The sequence below is a fragment of the Bombus bifarius genome, unplaced genomic scaffold, assembly GCF_011952205.1.
Source record: "Bombus bifarius isolate JDL3187 unplaced genomic scaffold, Bbif_JDL3187 scf7180000009449_frag, whole genome shotgun sequence".
Lineage (NCBI taxonomy): Eukaryota > Metazoa > Arthropoda > Insecta > Hymenoptera > Apidae > Bombus > Bombus bifarius.
The window spans coordinates 1-24,240 of NW_022885126.1; the positions used below are offsets into that span (position 1 = coordinate 1).

General features: G+C 39.0%; 1 protein-coding gene, 1 long non-coding RNA gene and 1 pseudogene across 3 annotated transcripts; 1 reads left to right on the top strand and 2 right to left on the bottom strand.

Moving 5' to 3' along the window:
• Positions 1-1,199: 1,199 nt before the first annotated feature.
• LOC117215218 lies at positions 1,200-2,171 on the top strand. 2 transcript variants are annotated; one of them, XR_004489044.1, is made up of 3 exons: positions 1,200-1,242; positions 1,325-1,529; positions 1,625-2,171. It is a non-coding gene; the product is annotated as an uncharacterized LOC117215218 (long non-coding RNA). The 2 variants fall into 2 exon arrangements; XR_004489043.1 differs by having other exon boundaries at positions 1,647-2,171.
• Positions 2,172-2,379: 208 nt separating this feature from the next.
• Positions 2,380-3,725, bottom strand: LOC117215217 (hematopoietic prostaglandin D synthase-like; the record flags this gene model as incomplete). The annotated part of the gene is made up of 2 exons (XM_033461617.1): positions 2,380-2,648; positions 3,605-3,725. Coding segments are annotated over 2 exons (297 nt in total), but the record flags the coding sequence as incomplete, so codon positions are not given.
• Positions 3,726-11,607: 7,882 nt separating this feature from the next.
• LOC117215216 lies at positions 11,608-23,198 on the bottom strand (annotated as a pseudogene).
• Positions 23,199-24,240: the final 1,042 nt, after the last annotated feature.

Sequence of the window (24,240 nt, forward strand, 5' to 3'; positions counted from 1 at the left end):
AATTCTTCGGAAACAGACGTTTGTTTGGTTTGAAGGACCTTTTCTAGGAAATCTATGAGATTTATGGAAGGTACTTGAAACTATGGAGGATACGCTGCGAGTATCCGGTGACATCTGGTTGCCATATTGCTCGCGGTGCGACGTAACAAAATGGAATAGAAAGATTATACCACAGACGAAATTATACTTTATACTTTATTATACATTATACTTTATTATTACATTACATCAATTGACATCTTTGGAATTACAACGATTCGATACACATTTTAACTAAATATTTTGCAATGAAACACGTATTATTAAACAACATAATCATACTAAATTAATTTAATGTGACTATTTATTATTATTATATAATAACACAGTGATGAAAGAAATAAACTGGTCAAGTAATCTAAGGAACGATAATACGTATCTATGTCAGTGACAGTGAGAAAAATTCAGATATCTGTACTTAAGTGATTACACTTATAAGTATCATTATATATTATATAAATATGATATTTCGAATGGTATCATTTATCACTCATTAAACAAGAGTGTCATATTCAGAGAAATGATTTTACATATCTTAATCTTTGCTTTGATTACGATAGTAATAATTTCTATCAAACTTGATGAGGAAGATACATGAATAATTATCTAATTATCTAAAAGCTGAAAATCTTGGCAAATTCATTTGTACATAAACTAACAGGAATGAATTTTAAAGATACACTCTGCTCTCAACAATTAAAGCTGTCTTGTCGCAACAAAGTTTCAATAATTTTTTATGGACAACGTGGCCCAGTTTGCACAAAGACTAAAAATTTTAACATTAAATTTGGATAAAAAATCTTACGGTAGAAGGAATGATATATCCTTCATTTTCGCCAATAATCTGGTCGAATTTAGTCAAGTAAAATGGTATTGTTTCGTTCAAAAGTTGATTCTTCCTCGCTTCCTTCTTTTCAGGATTCTCCTCCATGCGATAGTAGCAGATAGCTGAAACCAACCGTTACGTTCATTTGTGTTTTTCCCCCCAAACGAAGAGAAAATAAGTTGTGAAAGAAGGAGTAGCCTCTCATAGTTCCTACAATTTCTTCATTCTCTTTGCTTTCTTCAATATTGCCTCAACAAGTTCCTGTGGTTCACGATACTTGAAATATATACAATGTTACCAGCGTGGAAATTGTCTTGGAAACTTGGAAAATCTTTCAAGAGGAACAACATTGCTAACTGAGATTCGAGAAAGGAAAGGTAAGTAAATCCTTGCTTCTACTTAGAGCTTTTTTATTTACTTCTGGCGAGTAAAGTACTGTTATTAAAATTTGATTAAAAGTACCAAGAATGTCGAGATATAAACAACCATTTGTGGAAAGGTCAGGAGAAGCAGAATTATCGAATAAACGTTATATAACTCTTAGTGATTAAGTAAGAGAAGAGAAACGAGAAAAAAGTCTTCTATCTAGGTCTTAATAAAGTATACTATATTTATCTCCATATCAAGAATAACAACAAGATATAAACAGTCTTCTAGAAATTGAGTAAATATTACATAATTACATCTTGAGCAATATTTTGCGTCTTAGCTTTTGCTTAAACATTATGATAATCTTAAATATCTGTAAATTCTTCACAGACTCTTTGCATCTTCTATACAGGTATCTCATGATCATGTGATAACACACAGGAAGAAAAAATAGAGGAAAAAACAGCGTAAAAAAAAGTTGCGTAGGAGTATCGTCGCACTACATCATTCGACAATTGATGCACGTCATGGCGATCGTCACGGTTTAAAGCAGGCCATCAAAAACACGTTTGTTATCGTACGGAAAAATCTGCGACGTTCCAGCTGTTCAGGTGCATCGAATTGTGAATCATCGGCGGTACGAAGCAAGGCGAGGGGCGTAAATAGAGAAAGAAGAGAAGAGAAGGATTCGCATAAATGATAAAATATAATCGTTCGTTCCTCGTCGATGGCGGATGGATGGCTTTAATCGTGGACGATATCGATACGATTATATTTTATACATTTGAAACAAATATAAAAGACAAGCAAAAACCAGAGATACGATCGTTATGATATTATTCAATCGGTAGCCTATTTACCTCGTTTATTGTTCACCTTCTCTGTCTAGTAATAATTTTTCGATTCGACTGGCGTGACGTTACGTTGGCGGTGTAAAGACACGATTTTTGGAAGCCATCGAATTCGTGATGTCGATAGAAATCTTCAGTTGGAATCGTTGTATCATAACGTAGTCTGCTTATTGTCGATAAGAATTTACTAAACTAAAAGTGACTACTAAAAGTTTCTATCCTCTAAATTCTATCTACGATTCTATAATCTAAAAACTGACTTTTGCAAACAAACTGTAACATTCGCTTAACGGAAAGACATACGTATCTTGTTTGTACTCGTCTTTTCACAATGAATTCTTGAACGTCTGTCTCTGTGGTGAGACAAATGCAAAGTCATCTCATCAGTTACTCACCTTGCTTCAAATCTCCAAGAGTATCGACGAGCACGTCGCATATCATCGCATCCCATTCGTTCTTTCCCATTAGATCGTACTTCCTCGCCAAGTATCGCGCCACAGCGTTACTCTGCGCTACCGGTTTCCCGTCTATCTCCAGCGCAGGCAGCTTTTTATAAGGCATTGCTAAGAACAAACATGGCTCATATGAACACTGTGTAGAGGGAAACGATCGATAGGAAATCACAACACAGCTTCCGAGGCCGTTGCGTTCTTGTGAATAGATGAATCGAAATCATTTCGGTTTTAATCAACATGGCCTAGTAAAGAAATACAGAAATGTCTTCTTTCTCCTTTTTTCTTTTCTTACGATTACGATGGACAGGGTATCGCGTGTTTTTGACTGTTGGGAAGAACCTAAAGTTTTTAAAATCAAGGATAAAAGATAATACCAGACACGGAAAAAATATTAGAAAATGTACACGGTTCTTGTAATGAAAATTGAAATGCAAGGAATATAAATCGAATGTCTATTGCGAACGTAATTTTGTGTTTTACACCGACAGGATTGATTTACAGACTTACGTTGATTTTTTGTTTCTCTATTTGCAAGCGACATATAAGATTATATCGAAGACTATGCTGCGTAAAACTTTTATTATACCATTTACGATAGAAATGTCGCAACAGAAGATCGAATTTTATGTCTGCTTTGTTCTTTCGACTTTTTAGCTATGTTCTTGTTCATTTCCGAACTGATTTCAATTTTTTATCCTTTTTTTCCGACAAGTCCTAAAAAGTTTTTAAATTAACGAGAAACGTAGAAGTATTTTTGTATTCCTATTTTAAGTCACCTATTTACGGTTTTCTCAAAATATTCGAAATGCTTCGATTCATTGAAAACAATAAAGATTGCAACACAAAAATTCGAGAATCGTAAGTGAATTAAGTTGGTATTCGATAAACACGATATTACGGAAGCAAAACTTAATGAAAAGTTCGACTTTATTCCGTATGAAATTTTACTTTAAGTAAGTTTAGCCTGCACGTGAAACGAAAGTTTTATATACAGAAAAGTTTGAGTAAATGGTAGATACCTGAGAGTTGAACGATGAAAGTAAAAATCGATTCTTCACGCTTACAATCCTTGTATTCAGGCCAGAGTTCTTCGGGGATCCTCTCGTCGGTATACTCGATGCCAGTATATGCAAATATGTACCGTATATGTTCGGCACGACCACGGGCATTGAAGTAGATTAGTTTGTAGGTATGTTCGTCGCTCATTTTCCTTGCTCTGTCAACTTATCGAGAAAAATGTTACAATTAACTCGTGTAATTAACAGACTGTGTGCGTGTTTGTGCGTAGAGAGAACAATTTATTTATAGATGGAATAATTCGTATAATACGCAAAATAAATCATTTAGAAGGCTGGAATATGTGTTTTTGAAACAATTAATTATGTCGAAAAATATTTCAAACGAGATATAATTATGAAAAAATAATAATTAAATGTATGTAAATGTATGTAATAATAGTTAAATGTATGTAAATGTAATAATTAAATGTAATTAGTTGTGAAAAAAATAATAATAAAAAGTAAATAAATGTAAAAAAGGAATTAAATGTAATTAGTTTCTTTATACGCACGCGATATTATTGGCGATATATGACGGTCAACTTTATTTTTTTAAATAGATATATTTGTACGTATATTTTTAGATATAAATACATATATTATATAGATATAATAGTATATATAATATATATAATAATATATATGTCGAGTCTGAATCTCCGAGTCCGAGCTCGAGGCGCCCTCCCGGGGAGGGCTCGCGGGAGGTAGCGGTTCTGCGTTGAAGTTCTCCATCGTCCGGTCGCGCGTGGGGTACCTTTATTGTCGATAGTTACACTAGTGACGAGGGCCTCAGGCTTGATAACGAATCCGCGGCCAACGGGAGGACTATCGTATAAAAAGCAACAGGATACACGAAATAATATAATTCTGACTAGGACAACATAAACGCAAGAAGTGTTGATATTGAAAAAAATATTTAATTTTGTATATAAATATTTTCATATTTAAAAAAGTTTCCGGAAGCAGGAAGATTTACAAACAAATAATATCATAAACCGAATGTTTCATGATCCTTTTCTAATTAGAGTGTGTGACAGCATGTGAGAACGTTTCTTAAAAATATGACTTATTGCAATTACTTAATCGCAATTATAAACGATTAAGACCTTCTCACAACGAGGCAATCTATCCAAAGTATAAAACTCGTTATACTTGATGAGAAAACAAATCTCTACTTAGGTTTCATTTCGTTTCATCGCGTTCATAAAAAGTGAATTTGTATGAACACATCGTGCACTTTAGTAATTAGGACCGTTGATCTCGCTGCAACATAAATGGATAGAAAAAAGCCATTTAAAATGATACAACGTCGGGAAGACAATTATGAAAATTATAAATGGAACACAAGATAAAATTGTTTAAGATTAATTCTTCTTTTTTTTTTTTTAATCGCGAATGTTTGCAAACGAAGTTTCAATCTGTTTACAATGATAGCAATGAGAGGAGGATGTCTATGAAAGTTATAAATGCGATATTGAATAACATTTCTGCGAGTGGGTTTGTTTTTCGTTACAAATGTTTTTTAAACGAATCTGCAATCTGTTGGAAACAACGGAACAGTAACGGGACGACTGATAGGGAAATAAAAAAGATCGCGTTTTATTTGAACAGACAAATCTTTGAAATCTATTCGAAAGTCTATTTGAAATGGTACGAGCTCGAAAAGAACGGTGAATACTATAGAAGAAGGATTAATTAAAATTCTTATTAATCTGTACGCTTTGTATATTAAATACCTTGATCGATGCCAAGATAACAAATTATTATACAAAACAGTGAAGTATCCACGTCTGACATTAATATTGAGTATTACCATTACTGTAATTTAATTTTTAACCGATCCTGAAAATTCCTTAGAACGTAAAAAGTATAAAATGTTACTGTGCATTTCAAGATTAAATGCACTGTAATTTAGAAACAGTTATGAAGCGGAAACAAATAATTTATTCAGAATAAGAATTCTACGTAATCATATTAAAAAAAAAGAACGTACTTAAAACGCGTTTAAACTCCAAATATGTAAAGACAATAAGGGAAAAAAATTAAACGAAGAATCGTATTTTTTGTAAATTCACACAAGATTTTATCTAAAAACAAATTAAGATTTTTTGAAGAACGTACAAGACGGAACACGAACAATAAAAAAAGGGATGTTAAATACAAAAAATAGATTGAAATTTAGATTATGAAATATAAAAAAAATGATATTGCATAATTTACAATTATTTTCGATAGCTTACGTCAGTATGTTGGAGTGTAAACTATAAAATATTCAAAAACTGATACCATTCAGACATAATTTAGAAAAACAATAAATTGCGGAAACCGATAGTTAAAACTCGATACGATCGATACTCCAAAGCTCTAATCCTAATAATTACTCAGCAATAATAACCGATAATTCATGTTGATTAATGTTTGAACTCCGTTTTTTTCTGTATGTGTATACAAATTTTGTACAGTTTGATAAAGCGAAATTAAATTATCATCCTTTTGTACTACTTCAAACATTGAGATTTGTCATCTTCAAGGTCGATCACACATAGTTTCAGATTGCGGAATTGCAAGGGTAATTAATTTTGCAATCGGTTTTCCTTTGATATAGATGTGAATACAAATAGCCATTGATTGACAATATACCGAAGCAATTCTAGTTTAATTTGAGGTCATCGATCCTTTGATATTTTTGGAAGAATAGTAAAAGTACAGAGAAAACAAGAAAAAATGGCGTTAACTAAAAGATAGCTCCAATGTATGTCATAAATATTATCTATATATCATTTGTAAGATGTAAGTGACCAAGATATCGAATTATACAAAAATTGTATGTAATGATTAATACTTGAACGTTACTTACATTTATGTACATGAAAATTTGATCTTTTATTAACTAAGTTATTGATCGACAAAATGACTTCCTACATAATTCTCCGCCTGAACTGAAATGCATATTTTTTTTTTACGCAAGCCTTATATGTAGCTAGTAACGAGCAAACAGATTAATTACTTTACACACGGTCGTATCTTGTTTGCTGTAGGCGAGTTCTCTCGTGTAATCAACGAAGTACTCAACTTTAAAGCGATAACAGAAGAACATTATTGTATCGATAAAAATCATGCTTTTTTCAAAGAAATATGTAACTCGTATTTTTTTTAAAGCAACCCTCATAACGTATTGAATATGTAAGGAAATTCGAGGATTTGGGAATACAAATTATTGACTATATTTCCCATACAACAGTTATACACCTATATTCCTCTCTAAGAACGTCTTGCACGCACGCTGGTTGCCAACCGACTAGCCTAGATTCTTCTAACATCTGGCAACAGTCTTTTGTCTCCACTGAGTCCTTGACGCCCTCTAACCCTTACACACACACACTCATGTACAGTGTAAATGTATCACTTCCCTAACACGCCTCCTTACATTTATACTGTACACTTAATTTTATTTACATACTTGTCGAATTAACAAAATATTTGACATTTATCGCTTTCTTTACATTTCTCTTATTTTACATTCATCCATGACCTAAACCTTTCAAATTTCTCTCTACACAGTGCCTTCGTAAAAATATCCGCAGTGTTTTCTTCTGTACTTACTTTTATTATGTTTATCTTATTTTCCTTTACGTACTGGTGAACGTAGTGGTAATGAACTTCGATGTGTTTAGAATTTTTTGTAAAAGTTCCGTATTTTGCTATACTCATTACTCCAGAGTTATCCTCATAGATTTTTACAGGGTTATCGTCTACATTTACATCGAAGATTTTCATTAGTTCTCTGATAGTCATTACTTCGCTCACCGCTTCCGATAGAACTACATACTCTGCATACGTCGAGGCTTTTGTCACACACCTTTGTTTTTTAGACTTCCATCTAAGACAACAATCTATCGTTTCGCATTTTTCATTTCTTTTATAATGTAGCCCTAAATCTCTAGTCCGGTACAAATATTTCAATATTCGCAAGGCATATTTAAAATGTGTCTCGTTACAACAATCTTGAAATCTACTCAGATAATTCACACTATAACTTATATCGGGTCTGGTATTTACACTAATATACAGCAATGCGCCAATTAAATTCTTGTAACCAATGTCCTCTCTATTTATCTCAGCTTTTTCAATTTTTAAGTTGGTCTCCATAGGTGTACAGTACAATTTGCTGTTATGTAATTTATATTTGTTTGCTAATGATTCTATGTATTTCTTTTGGCTTAATCTCATTTCATTTTTTTAAATAATCATACTCTATATTTATTCCAAGATATTCTTTTACTTCACCTAAATCTTTCATTTCAAATTTATCAGTTAATAATTTTTTTTTTACACTTTGTATCTTCCCTTTGTTTTTACTACAAATCAACAAATCGTCTACGTATATTAACAAATAAACAACATTTTCTCCCTCTCCATAAGTATATAGGCACAGCTCTATATTGTTCTTTTTAAAACCTAATCTCGTCACATACTTATCAAAACACTCATACCAGTCCCTCGGACTTTCTTTTAACCCATAAAGCGCTTTCGATAATTTACAAACTCTATTCGTTCCGTCCGCATATCCCTTTGGTTGATTTACATATACCTCCGAGGTTACTTCACCATTTAAAAAGGCAGTTTCTACATCCATTTGCTCAATTATTAATCCATTTTGACAACAATATGATAGCAATATCTTAAAGGTCTGATTACTCGCCACTGGAGAATATATGTCATCGGCTACGTTTCTTTGTTGAAATCCCCTTACCACTAATCTAGCCTTATACCTGTCCTCTGATTTTTTCGTGTAAACCCATTTTACATCTAATACTTCTTTGCCTTTTACCCTTTCTACCAATTTCCAAGTTTTATTCTTATAGAGACATTCTATTTCCTTATCCATAGCCTGTTTCCAAACTTCGTTATTTTCGCAACCAATCGCCTCCTCAAATGTACGAGGGATATCTACTTTACAATAATTTGCATGAATCTCGCAAATATTTTCCTTTTCTGGATACCTTACTGGAGTTTTCTTAATACCTGTAGATCTCCTAGGAGTGTTTGAGCTTTCAATACTACTATTATTTTCATCTTTCCTACCTTCTAACTCTTCCTTATCCATACCATCCAATGAATAGTTATCTTCGCTATCATTTCTATCTGCCTCTAATGAATTTTCCTCAAAACCGATACATTTAGTGTCTGTCTCAATGACCTCTACATGTCTAGCTATTGTTATTTTTCCACCTAATAAGACTCTGTATCCTACTTCACTATATCCTAATAGAATTCCCATATCTGCCTTCTTGTCCCATTTGGAAACTCTTTTTTGTTCTGGCCTTCTTACAAAAACTTTACTTCCATATAGATGTAGATTTTTAACACTTGGTTTTCTCCCGAAGAATATTTCGAAAGGTGTCTTTCTTTCTATAGTATTCGCTAATATTCGATTTTTCAAGTATGCCGCTGTACAAACTATTTCCGGCCAGTACCATTTATGTACTTTCGCTTCCGCTAACAAGCAACGCGCCATGTCCATCACTGTTCTATTATACCTTTCCGCTGTCCCGTTTAATTCATGTACGTATGTTGGGCAATTATTTATTCTTATACCTTTATCCCTAGCAAACTTATAAATTCGATTATTTAAATATTCTTTACCATTATCGCATCTTAATATTTTTAACCTCTTGCCCGTTAAATTTTCGGCTTCATTTACGAACTGTACGAAAGAATCAAAGACCTCATCTTTTGATTTTATACAATAGATCCTAGCTATTTTACTATAATCATCGATAAATGAAATGAAATATTTTTCTCCATTGAATCCGGTGGTCTTAAAAGGACCACATACGTCCGTATGAATAATTTCCATTATTTCCCTAGCCTTAGTTCGATTATTTTTGAAAGGTAAGTTATGCATTTTGCTTTCTATACACACCCTACATTTCAAAAGTTCCTTTTCAAATTCATTCGGTATGCCAGTCACTAGCTGCTCTATACCCAAAATCTCTAAATATTTAAAATTTACGTGTCCTAGCATCCTATGCCATCTTTCCTTTTTACTCATACCACTACGTTCGGCGCTGTTTACTAAGTGCTTCTTCCCTTTCAATATACTTTTTATTCTATATGTCCCATTTTCTTTGAACGCTACAGCTGTAAGTTTATTATCCTCATCTATTACTTTCGCAATATTTCCTTTGGAAATAACCGTATTCTTATTGTCTGTTAGTTTACCTAAACTAATCAAATTTGCGAACATTTCTTTCGCGTAAAATACTTTCCTCATATTTATTTCATTTTGTATTCCGAATGCTTCAAAATAACTTATAACATTCCCAACTTTTGTCGCTTTTATCGGTCTATTATCGCCTAAATATATATTTACCGGTTCTTTTAGGTCGATAGATTTATCGAAATAATTTATATTATTAATCATGTGATCAGTACAACCGCTATCTAATAGCCACACTATTTCGTTCTTACTTATCTCATTCGTCTCACTGCTGTTTGCTGCGTGCGCCGTTGCTATCCATATGCCTGCTCTTGAGTTTCCATGCTCGCCCGTGCCGGTTGTTGATCGACGATGAAAGTTTCCACGTCCTCTGCTCGTATTGCCTTTGTTCCCTCTTCCTCTGTTTCGACCACGTGTTGGCCCATGCCAATAGCCGTTACTGCTTTCCGCTTGGACGCCATTTTGACACTCTCTCGCAAAGTGTCCTAATCTTCCATATCTGAAGCATCCTTCCTTTTTTGCAGAAAAGGCGTTGGTTTGCCTTTCTCCTCGATTGGATTTATTTTTCTTCTCTGCTACCTCTATTTTATTTTTTACATACGCTACCGTTTGATCCTCTTCTTTCAATGCGTCTATTATGTCCGCTATGTAGCTGTATTCTTCGGGTAACGTATTCAGCATGTAATTCAGCTTTTCCCTCTCACTTACTTGTGCGCCCGCACTTTTTAATTCATTGATTAATTTTTCGAAATCGTTAAAGAATGATGCTGAATCACTGTAGTTCTCCAGTCTTATGTTTTCCAATCTCCTTCTGCATACGATCTGCAGTGCCGTCGACTCTTTCAAGTACATTTCATCGAACCTTTTTATTATATCATACGCCGTGTTTCCTTCCCTAACATACTCCAATTGTCTGTTCGATATTGCACTATAAATTATAATAATCGCCTTCAAATCCTTTTTGTCCCAGTCTTCATCGTCTCTTTCGTTCTTCATTCTAGTTGTAACAACCTCGCATTCCTTATATTTGAGAAACATCGTGATTCTTTGCTTCCACATTCCATAATCCTCACCATCGAATATAGGTATCATGATTTCCGATCTCTCCATTTTAATTGATTCCTTTTTTTTTCTTTTCTTACTCAAGCGTTCCTACGTGCTCGAAGTATATTTTTTTTCTGAAAGTTTTTTTTCTTTACTGAAAACTCACTCGCAAGATCGTAACCACGCACTAAATATCTTGCAAAACTAGTAACCACGCTCTGCTACCATGTTAAGGAAATTCGAAGATTTGGGAATACAAATTGTTGACTATATTTCCCATACAACAGTTATACACCTATATTCCTCTCTAAGAACGTCTTGCACGCACGCTGGTTGCCAACCGACTAGCCTAGATTCTTCTAACATCTGGCAACAGTCTTTTGTCTCCACTGAGTCCTTGACGCCCTCTAACCCTTACACACACACTCTCATGTACAGTGTAAATGTATCACTTCCCTAACAGAATAAAATAATCATACATTTTTTTTTGTTCCACATTTGTAAAATACGATATTATCAAGATCACCAAGCAGGTAATCTTCAATTCTTAATTAATATAATAAAAAACATAATTAATGATTGTTTGATGGTTTTATTATTATCTCTATAATACAAAAGCACAACATCGTGTCAACAGTTTATATAGTTCGTATGTTTCTGTAGGAATACACAAATAATAGTTCTCTATCACAACGTAATCTAAAGGGAAAACCCTAACTAAATGACAAAAATATCGGTAATAACTGGAACTAATGAATGTTAAAAGCAATCAGTATATTCCATACAAACTTCCATCAACACGATTCGTTCTTCATTCTCTCAACACACTAAGACCGCAATCTTTAAACGCTTATAAAACCATAAGCAATCGTGAAGTTTAGAATTCGCTAACTGGGCGTCTCTCAATCCAGTTTTTGATCTTGGGCAGAAGGAGGACCTTTTTCTCCAGCAGCTTCAGATTCTCGTAATTCTCGATCAGATCAGACTTGTACATAAAGTTCAAATAATCGAGCAGAGCAACGAATGTTAAATCAGCCCAAGAGAGAGTACCATCGTAGAAGTAGCCGTCATTTTCCTTCACTTGCTGGTCCAAACGTTCTAAAATGAACGGCAGCGTCTCTTCAGCAGCCTTGCGTTTTGCAGCTTTGACCTTCTCGTCCTCCTCATAGTGGAAGGCGGCAATTTCTGAAAATTTGTTTTCAGTTAAATACTATTCGCTAATGTTATACTAATTTGAATACAGTGTTGTGCGAAATTTAAATGATACTGAAGATAGAATTACAATCCTTTTTAATCCTTTGTCTTGTATTGTTGACATACGTGTATCGTTCGATTAAATCAAATATTAAATCGGATTTCAAGTAATAAATACCTGAACAGATATGTACTATCTGTTATCAAGATTCTCATATGATTTGAGGTGGTATGGTGATAGGTGCGTAAGGAACTACTCTTGGTGTTTTTAACGAGTAACAGTTTATTAGGACTGATCAACATTCAGAGTTAACAATTAACGATCAACAATAATATTTAACGGACAACAGGTAACAACTAACAAATAACGATAGACACCGAGATGTCGTTCGTCGCGTTGCTATCGAAAAGGGCCGAGGAGTTACACTTCTAATGACGCAAGCCAGACTGACTCTGCATTTTGTTTTTCTTCGCGCAGACCTTCCCTTCGTAGCCCATCGATATCCCCACTCGCGTGCATTCATAAGATGTGTCGCCTGTGCTGGCACGAGTATGCTCTTCCGAGAATTCGGCGGAAAGAGTGTGAGGATATCAATGACAGATTGGGCACATCGGTGTTGCGCTTTGGTGGCGTCGCGCTTTGTATCTGGAGCCGTTGAAAAGTTCCGTGGCCCGTGCCGCCACAGTACCCCCTTACCAGTGATAACGCTATATAAATGAAAAGTATGTATAAATATTACAGGCAAGGGTGTACATTCGCCGGGTCCTAACGCCTATCCGAGACCCGCCTGAAACCGATCAGGAAATCGAACTCTTCTGCCCGCGCGTGTGGTGTGGTGAACTCTTGAGTCCCCTTCGCTTTGTTCGTTTCGGGTACCGGGCGGTATTGTTACATTGCGCTTTTCCGTGCTATGGTGTTCAATATTGTCGTTAAAAAGAAATGCGGGTTTCAATCGGTCTATGGACACTATTACGTTTTTATTGTTTATTTTAACAGTGAAGGTCTTTTTTCCTCGCTCTACAACCTGATACGGCCCGTCGTAGGGTGGTTGTAAGGGGTCTCCGATGGCGTCGCGACGCAGAAATACGTAAGGCGATGTTTCGAGGTCGCGGAACACGAAGGTTCTCTTTTCGCCGTGTCGCGTAATTGGATGAGGCCTGATTTTTCCTATTCGGTCTTTTAGGCGACTTGCGAATTCCGAATTGGCCTGTTGTTTCGTCGATACAAAAAATTCTGCCGGCAATCGTATGCCGGTGCCATAAACCATTTCGGCTGCCGTCGATATCCACCCAGTTGCTCGTATCGTGGCATTTGATTGCTGCCTTTAGTTGTCGGTGCAGGCGCTCTACCATCCCGTTGGACGCGGGGTGATAGGCTGTCGTGCGCAAATGTCTGATGCCGAGCAACCGGCATAGTTCGTTAAATAGGTTCGACTCGAACTGGCGTCCTTGATCAGTCGTTATTCTTAAAGGCACGCCGAAACGAGATATCCACGTGGAAAGGAGAGCCGAAGCGACGGTTGCCGCCTCCATGTCGGCGATGGGAATGGCTTCGGGCCAACGCGAAAAACGGTCGATGCACGTTAGACAATATCGGTAGCCTTTTGAATATGGCATCACGATAATGTCTATGTGTAAGTGTTCGAAACGGCCCGCTAATTCTCCGAATGTTCCGACGGGTGAGGATACGTGCCTGGTGACTTTACATTGTTGACACGGGATACATTGTCGTGTCCAATTTCGGGCGTCCTTGTTTATGGACGGCCAGACGAAACGCGTCGTCACCAGATTTTGAGTGGCACGTATCCCTGGATGGGAAAGTCCATGGAGCGAATTAAATACGTCGCGCCGCAAGGATTTCGGTACGTACGGTCGTACAAAGTCACCTGATACGTCGCAATATATTTCTACGTCGTGATCGGGGAAACGTATTTTCTTTAACCGTAGCGCGGATGTACCGGAGTTGACGATGTTGCTTAGTTCTTTGTCGGCTTCTTGCGCGGCGGCGAGAGCTCGATGTTCCACAGACTTTCCTATCGCTTCGATGCGTGACAGAGCGTCGGCAACGTTATTGTCTAACCCCTTGATATATCTTATGTCGGTAGTGAATTGTCCGACGTAATCTAGTTGCCGGAATTGTCGCGGCGAACACTTATCAGGATCTTGGTTGAACGCGTATGTAAGGAGTTTGTGATCCGTGTAAATTGTAAAATTTCTCCCTTCAATGGCGTGTCGAAATCGCTTTACCGCAGTGTACATAGCGAGTTATTCGCGGTCGTACGCGCTGTACTTTCGCTGCGCGGAGTTCAACGGTTTGGTAAGGAAACCTAACGGCTGCCAAGAGTCGTTGACGCGTTGCTGGAGGACCGCTCCTATTGCATAGTCGGATGCGTCTACCGCGAGGCTAACAGGTGCGCCAGGTATCGGATGCGCTAACATCGTGGCGTTAGCGAGGGCGCGTTTCGACTCGCGGAATCTGGCTTCGGATTGCTCTGTCCATTTGATGGGCGCGTTGCCCTTTTTTCCTCCTTTTAATAGGTCGTTTAGGGGTTGAAAAATTTTTGCGGCCCCCGATATGAAACGTCGATAGAAATTAATCATACCGAGGTACCTGCGTAGTGCTTTAACGGTCCCGGGGAGTGGTACTTCTACAATAGCGTCAACGCGTTCGGCTAGCGGCTTTATCCCGTCGGCGTTTACGGTGTGTCCCAAGAATGTGATTTCGTTCACACCGAATTCGCACTTAACTGGGTTGATGACTACGCCATACTCGTTTAAACGTTCAAACAAAATCCGAAGGTGTTCGCGATGTTGTTCTTCGTTTTCGGATGCGATTAGGAAATCGTCTATGTAAGCGAACACGAAGTCTAGACCGCGGGTAATTTCGTCAACGAATCTTTGACACGTTTGCGCGGCGTTTCGAAGCCCAAACATCATGTTGGTTGCTTCGAAAAGTCCGAAAGGTGTCGTGATCGCGGTTTTCTTAACGTCTTCTGGCGCGATCGGGATTTGGTGGTAAGCGCGGACAAGGTCGATTTTTGAGTAGACACGCTTACCGTATAGATGTTGCGCGAAATCTTCGATGTGTGGTGGGGAGTACCTGTCGGGTATGGTGCGAGCGTTCAACGCACGATAGTCGCCGCATGGTCGTAGACTTCCGTCCTTCTTTGGGACGACATGCAGGGGTGATGCCCATGGACTCTTCGATGGCCGCATCACTCCTTGCTCGATCATTGTTGCGAAATCCGCCTTGACTTGCTTGAGGCGATCCGGTGCGAGACGTCGAGGTTTACTGTAGACGGGTGGCCCGGGTGTGGTTTCAATATGGTGTACCACACTGTGTCGGATTTTCTCTCGTCCGAAGGCCGGTGGACGAGTTAGATCCGGAAACTCCGCCAAAAGTCGATGGTAGACCGATTCGCCGATTACGGTTTTGATGGATATTTCTTTCGTCGTGGCAGCATATCCCCTTGTTGATAATTGGGTTGTCGTGTCGAGGAGTCGTTTGTTTCGCGGGTCCACGAGCAACCCATAATGGCTTAAAAAATCTACGCCTATGATAGGCGTTTGAACGTCAGCAATTACGAAGTTCCACTTGAAGGCTCGTCTAAGGGACAGGTTAAGGCCAATCGCAGTGGTACCATACGTTGCGATGCGCGTCCCGTTGGCCGCGAATAGTTCGTACGAGTTTTTCTTGACGTGCCTACGAATTTTGCTGCGGGGGTATACGCTGATGTCGGCGCCAGTGTCTACGAGGAAAGAAATCTTCGTTCCCTTGTCCGTAACGAAGATGCGGCGGGATCGCAGGCCGTCGTCGTCTGCCGCGTCTACGGACGGCTGGTCTCGTTTCCCGACTTCCACGTGCATGGGAAACGACAGCTCCTTGCGCATTCTCCGAACTTTGCATGGTAGAAGCACAGACCGTCTTGCCGTGGCCGATCTCGCGAGCGCGAACGTCGGTGGTATCGCGAACGCGAGCGTGATCGTGATCGTGGTCGGCGGTGATTAATCATGCTCAACGCGTTCATCTGTGCCCGCAACTGTGATATTTGCTCGCTCAACACGTTGATTGCGGCGGCCATTGGTTCGTATGCTCCCACGTTTTGCGCTGGTGGGTCCATTACTGCCGTTACCCGGGCGGTGCGCTGAAAATCCTCCCGGAATTCTTCCGCGATCAGGTCCGCCTGCCGCAATAACCTTTCTGGGTCCGAATCGTCGACTGCCGCGAGGATACGCCTGATGCGGGCGGGTAATCGGTTCCTCCACAGCGTGAGGGTAAAATCATCGGGCGTGGAGGGGCTGGAGAGTTTTTTTAGGTGTTGATAAAACTGGGATGGTTTTCTATCTCCCATCTCCTCGCTTTCCACCAACTTCTTTATCCGGGTCGCGTCCGTATCGGATAATTTGCGAATGAGCGCATGTTTTAATTTTTCATAGCGTCCGATGTCTGGAGGGTTCGTCATTAGGTCTTCGACGTCCTGGAGCTGTTGATCGTTGAGGCATTTTGCCAGCGTCACGTACTTAATGGTGTCTTCCGTAATTCGCGCTGCCTCGAATTGTCTCTCCAGAAGGGCGAACCATGCCGCCGTGTTCGTGGGCAGCAGTGGAGACATGCTGATCACCTGGCTGGCTATGGTTCCCTGTGTATTACCTTCTATCGTCGCGGTGCACTCAAAATCGGTGGTTAAAACGATAGCACTATCACTGTCACCTCTTTCACTAAATATTACGTCAAATCACGTCGGTAGTCACCAGTTTGAGGTGGTATGGTGATAGGTGCGTAAGGAACTACTCTTGGTGTTTTTAACGAATAACAGTTTATTAGGACTGATCAACAATCAGAGTTAACAATTAACGATCAACAATAACATTTAACGGACAACAGGTAACAACTAACAAATAACGATAGACACCGAGATGTCGTTCGTCGCGTTGCTATCGAAAAGGGCCGAGGAGTTACACTTCTAATGACGCAAGCCAGACTGACTCTGCTTTTTGTTTTTCTTCGCGCAGACCTTCCCTTCGTAGCCCATCGATATCCCCACTCGCGTGCATTCATAAGATGTGTCGCCTGTGCTGGCACGAGTATGCTCTTCCGAGAATTCGGCGGAAAGAGTGTGAGGATATCGATGACAGATTGGGCACATCGGTGTTGCGCTTTGGTGGCGTCGCGCTTTGTATCTGGAGCCGTTGAAAAGTTCCGTGGCCCGTGCCGCCACAGATTTATGCAAAACAGCACTGGATACTCACTATGACGAATATCATGAATAGTATCAACAGTGGCATCAATATGAAGATTTGCCCAGTCAGTCTTTCCAGTTAAGTCATATTGTTTGGCTAAGTAACGGCAAATAGCTGTAGACTGAGCAACCTTCCTTCTATCAGCTACGAGCATAGGAAGCAGGCCATAAGGAGTCACTAAAAACATACAACTAATAGAATCAAAGATTCTATCGAACAAACAGATTATGATGCTTCTTAAATATCTAGCTTCCTGTTATCTGTTTTGGAAAGATATAATTTAATTTATTGATAATTTATCAGCAAACGAAGGGCATTGTCTCCTTAACAATACCTATTGTTCTCCCACATATCTTATAGAGCAGTTCTCTGTGGAGTGCCGAAGCGTGCAGACGTGTCTCTAGTGCCCAGCGTAGTCCGAAAACAACACGTGTCGCCCAACCGTCGAAAGTGAACACAGCTAAGTGTCCCTTACGCTTTAGGGAGAAGAAAATCCCACGCACCTAACCCCAACCGAATACTAGCCTCACAGCCTCACGACTAGTTGTTCATTCCGAATTAACTAGCTCGATGATGGCCCAACAACCGCGACCAGGCTCACCGGAGCAGACTCGCAGCTACCCCGAGCTACCCCCCCCCCGTGGCAGAAGTCTAGCAGAACTCACCGCTCTAACGACGCTAATACTACAAAGAAAAGGAAAATAGAAACAGCAACGCAAATAAACACACACAACAGATTCGCCGTATTGGAATCCTCAAACGACGCCATGGAAATCGTAGAAGCGCCACCAAACCAACACTCACAGAGAATCCTCCCTCCCCCACCAATATTTGTGGACGACGTCATTGACATACAGACAATGACCAGGTCCCTAGAGAGAGATACCAGCAAGGAGGAATATAACCTTAAGATAAGCAACAATAGAGTAAAAATACTGCCGACGAACCCAGAAGCTTACAGAAAACTCACCAAGACACTCAGGACCCTGAACGCCAACTTCCACACCTACCAACTCAAACAGGAAAGGCCTTTCCGGGTGGTCCTACGAAACATACACCACTCAGCAGACATAGACGAACTCAAATACGAACTCTCAAAACTCGGCCACGAAGTCATCAACGTAAGTAATATAAGGCATAGAGTCTCGAAAGACCCGTTATCCTTATTCTTCCTAGACATTAAACAAAAGCCGAACAATAAAGAAATCTACAACATCAGTCGCCTAATGAACGCGATAGTAAAGATCGAACCACCGCTCGTGAAAAAAGAAATAGTGCAATGCAAAAGGTGCCAAAGGTACGGTCATACGCAGAAATACTGCAACCATACTTTCCGCTGCGTTAAATGCGCAGGCACTCACTCCACTGACCAGTGCGCCAAATCACCGGAAACTCCAGCGAAATGCATCCACTGCCAAGGGGACCACCCTGCCAACTACAAAGGCTGCCCAGCATATAAAACACTATACACGAACAGGTACCCTAAGCTCAGAGCAAAAGAGGTATCCAACCAAACACCCAGCCCGCCGAAATTCACGACTACCCCAACCCCCTCAACCAACCAAACACCCAGTCCTACCAAATTCATCTCCACCTCAACCTCCTATGCACAAGCAGTACAAGGCATCCAAAATAACCCGAACAGCCAAAGGAACCTTCCCCAAAACAGTGTCCCCATCCCACCTAACACAGACAACTCCTCAAGGCTTGAAAAGCTAATAGAGAAACAATCAGAGCAAATAAATCACTTGCTATCGCTACTAACACTCATCGTGGAAAAATTAGCACGCCCCGGCTCAAAATAAAACCAAGGCGCATAGCACTCTGGAACGCCAACGGTCTAGCGCAACACAAACTTGAACTAGAACTCTTCTTAAAACACCAGCAAATCGACGTAATGCTCGTATCGGAAACCCACTTCACCGTCAAGAGCTACCTGAAAATAAATGGTTACAAATTCTACCATACCCAACACCCCAGCGGAAAGGCCCACGGTGGCACCGGAATAATAATCAAAGCAAGTATTAAGCAATACGAACTTCCATCATTCCAGAAAGACTACCTCCAAGCAACAAACGTAGCAATAGAAGACTGTCATGGCTCAATCACCACCTCAGCAGTATACTGCCCTCCCAGACACTCCATCGCCAAAGAAGACTTTGATAACTTCCTGGACACCCTGGGCAATAGATTCATAGTTGGAGGAGACTATAACGCCAAGCACACCAAATGGGGCAGCAGACTGGTTACAGCAAGAGGCAAAAACCTCTTAAACAGCATAATAAACAACAACCTCAACTACCTCACCACATACGAACACACATACTGGCCAACTGACACCAACAAAATACCCGACCTTCTCGACTTCTTCATAACTAAAAATATCCCATCAAGACACGTCCAGATCAACTCCTCGGCTGATCTCTCCTCTGATCATTCTCCCGTGATAGCAACAGTCAGTTCAACAATCATCGAGAATACACCTAACGGCTCCATTCACATCCAACACACCAACTGGCAGCTCTTCAGAGAAGTCTTTACACACTCAACCTCAGCCTTCACCCCACTAAAAACAAAGGAAGATATCGAAGCAGCCACGGAATACTTAAACACGAGCATAATAAACGCAATCCACCTCACCACACCGACAAAGGCATCTAACAGCAAACAAGAATATCCCCAATACATACTAAAAAAAATAGCAGAAAAACGTAGACTAAGAAGAGTATGGCAGACCCATAGAACACCGGAGGACAAACGCAAACTTAACAACGCAACTAGGAAGCTATCCAGAACCTTAAAAATCTATAAAAACGACTGCTTCCATAAATACCTCGCCAGCTTATCCCCCACAGCCGACGCCAACTACTCACTATGGAAGGCCTCCAGGAAACTCACACGCCCCCCACAAATAATCCCACCTATCCGCCGTCCGCAAGGTGGATGGGCGCGAAGCCCTACAGAAAAAGCCGATCTGTTTGCTAAACACTTGTCAAAAGTATTCAAACCCCATTCCCCCAAAGCCGCCGCGGACGTTACCGAATACCTGCACACCCCCTTCCAAATGTCCCCTCCTATCGAACCCTTCTCCTCTGCAGAGACTATAGAAACAATCAGTCGCCTAAACCCCAAGAAAGCAGCAGGACACGACCTAATAAGCAATAAAGCAATCAAGGACCTTCCCACAAAAGGGATAGCACTCATCACATCGATTTTTAATGCTATCCTTCGCCTGGAACACTATCCTAAGGCCTGGAAAATCTCATTGATTACCCTCATCCCTAAACCCGGTAAACCGATATACGAAACCTGCTCCTATCGCCCAATCAGTCTTTTACCTACCCTGTCCAAACTATTCGAGAAGATGCTCACGAACCGACTCCTTCCAATCCTAGAGAACTTGAAAACACTCCCAGATCACCAATTCGGCTTCCGAAAACATCATTCTACAGTAAAGCAAATCCACCGCTTAACTCATACGATCAGCCAAACACTTGAAAAGAAAAAATATTGCTCAGCGGTTTTCCTAGACATCCAACAGGCATTCGACAAAGTATGGCATGAAGGGCTACTATACAAGATTAAAAAGATCCTACCTCACCCCTACTACTCCATCCTAAAATCTCACCTAACCAATAGACAATTCATGGTTAAATGCCTAGACGCCACTTCCGCAACATCCCCAATAGAAGCCGGCATACCCCAAGGTAGTGTCCTCGGACCCATACTGTACTCCATCTACACTGCCGACCTACCCATATCAAACGATATAACAATAGCGACATTTGCAGACGACACAGCGCTATTAGCTACCCACGCAGACCCGGTAATAGCCTCATCCACTCTCCAGCGAAGTTTCGACTCCATGGAAAAGTGGTTTCACAAATGGGGCTTCAAAGTCAACGAAAAGAAATCCTCACATGTAACCTTCACGCTCCGAAAACAAACCTGCCCCCAGGTCACCATCAACAATGCAACAATCCCTAGCAGGGACACAGTCCGATACCTGGGCATGACCCTGGACAGGAGACTAACGTGGAAGACACACATCTCAGACAAAACGAAGCAACTAAAGGACAAACTAAAAAAACTCTATTGGCTCACGGGCCGACGCTCCAAACTAAACATACAGAATAAAATTACCCTCTACAAGACCGTAATAAAACCTGTCTGGACCTACGGAATCCAACTATGGGGAACAGCAAGCAACTCCAACATTGAAATACTCCAACGCTTTCAATCGAAAACGCTAAGATCCCTAATTGACGCACCTTGGTATGTAACCAATGAAACAATACACCGCGACCTCAAGATACCCACCGTCAAAGAGGAAATAGCAAAATATAGCGACAGATATAGCAAAAGAATCAACAACCACCGAAACCCCCTAATCACTGGACTACTCGATACGACGGACCAGATTCGCAGGCTGAAGAGGCACTACCCGCTAGACCTAAACGTTAGATTCATTTAATTATCCAAATTAAGCATTTGCACCTACTTATAATACTTATAAATTATACCTATCTATAATAAGTATTAACTTATTGTAAATAAACAGTCATGTCAGTGCGCTACGCCAGAAAAATTACTGAAAATTCTCAACGCGAGAATTGATTGTAATTTCAACAAATAAATAAAAAAAAAAATCTTATAGAGCAATGGAGAGTAAACAATAATCTCTGTTATACTCTGCATAATTGTGTTCTACTTTATTTAGCTACTTTAGTTAAATTAGGAAAGATGAGATTTAAGAAACAGAACTTCTTTAAATTTTAAGCTTACAGGGCTTTATTTCTGGCCAGACGTCCTTTTTGATACGTTCATCTTCAAATGGAAAACTAGCATAGCTGAAGAAGAACGGATTGGTTCTGCCAATGCCGTAACTGGGAAGTAAGTCAATTTATAGAGCGGCATCTTCCTGGAAGTATAATATATACAAAGTAAAAACGAAGAATCATTGATGACAAGAATTATATTACTACAAATTATGAAGTATAAGACAATTTAAGTAAAAAGCATCAACTACTAACTACTCGCATAGCTATTTGTATCTTTATATTTTAATATAGCTTAGATATAAAAAGAATATTATTTTTGGATGTAATAATGTATAAACTTGCGCCAAATATTATAACAAAATATTGCACTTTCTATTTAAGTAGGATAGACATATTACCGGCAGCATATCTTTTTTCTATAGCAATGAAATTGTTTATAAAAAAGTTTATAAGAAAACTATCAATTAATGCAAACAACGCACTTCAAAATATTAATTACATTCGCGCGATTCGTTATCTCTAGTATTAATTTAACCATATGGTTCTATACACCCAAGACCCTCTAACAGTAATTTAGTACTATTACTAGTCGTATGTACAATGTATGTTTGTATACAACTTTCGTAACTACAAAACATTCAGCAGTGATTATATATTTTTCCAAACATAAGAAACATTTTCTAATTGCATACTTAACTTTATCGATCAATTATGAACATATGATAACATTTATTTCTTTCAACTACTAATTTTCAAATCCTCTGCTGTTCCGTTAATTGAACGACGCGCCGACTTTTCGTACAAGTATCTTGTATCTTATCTGTATTATTTAGTTATCAATAAAGAAGAAACATTTGCCAATTGTATATTTAAATTTATCGATCAATTATGAACATGTAATAACATTTATTTCTTTCAACTACTAATTTTTAAATCATCTGATGTTCGGTTAATTGAAGGATGTCGGCTTTCTGTAGAAGTATTTCATATTTATTATTTAATTATGAATAAGGAAAAAACATACAAAATATAGTTTTTAAACGGTTTATTATTTATAAAGAGAAACTTTGACTCAGGATATATATACTATATATATACTATTTACTTACAATTTTTTTTTAAGACTTCAAAGTCGAAACAAGCACAGGAAATTTCCAAGCCGGTTAACAGAAACTTGAATGAGACAAAAATAACCTTTAGATCTCTATATGTTCTTCTTCCCCCCTGTTGCTTCCACGTAACTCTTATCCTATTGGTGGAGCTGTGCTGATATGTGAAATTATGACTACATAAAAACATTCGGAAAGACTCATTGAATGATTTTATAGTTTAAGGTTAATAAATTTCCATAAATTAAAGTTGAAAATTTATGAGAACATGTTTTCTGTAACAAAACTTAGTAAAAACAAACTAGTAAGGTTTATAGATTCTTTAATGATTATGTATGTATTCATGAACTAGTTCGATAAACATCGTTCGATAAAACGTCGAACAACACACAACATTGAAGCGCGAAATTTCAAATTCAATGAAAGATAAATAACAAATATTGCGAACAAATGATATTAAATTTACAATAATCTCATGTAAGAAAAAATAAAAGGGATAAAAGTAGTACAGAAGATAGAAAAATCTATAAAACTGTTGGCTGGGAAATAGAAAATATATAAATTTATGTTATTAGAGTTTAGTACTTCTGTCGATCAATGTGTTACGACCGTTCGCGGAGAGACGCAGTCGCAGTAGCGAGAGGAGTAAATTCTCGCTACGATTCGGTGAATCGACGCCGCGAAGTAGTCGTTCCCCTGTTTCGGTTAAGATAAGAGGTGGTTAAATGAATATGACACAGTATAGTAAGTTATATTTCACCGTTTATTCCAACAACTTATAACGAAGGCAGTTACGCTGGTGCGTATGTACGAGATTTTTTTTTTTTTATTTATTTGTTGAAATTACAATCAATTCTCGCGTTGAGAATATGTACGAGATGAATTAGTGACTGATCTGTGGGTGTGTCCTACCCGGTGGAAGGATATTGACCGTTCGAAGGATGTGAAATCAGAACTGTCTTGGGAGACGATGCTGTCTCGGAGGAAAGCTAAGGATGGGTGTGTCTAGCGCACGGGACCATACGGATTTGTTGGTGACGATTTTAGTTA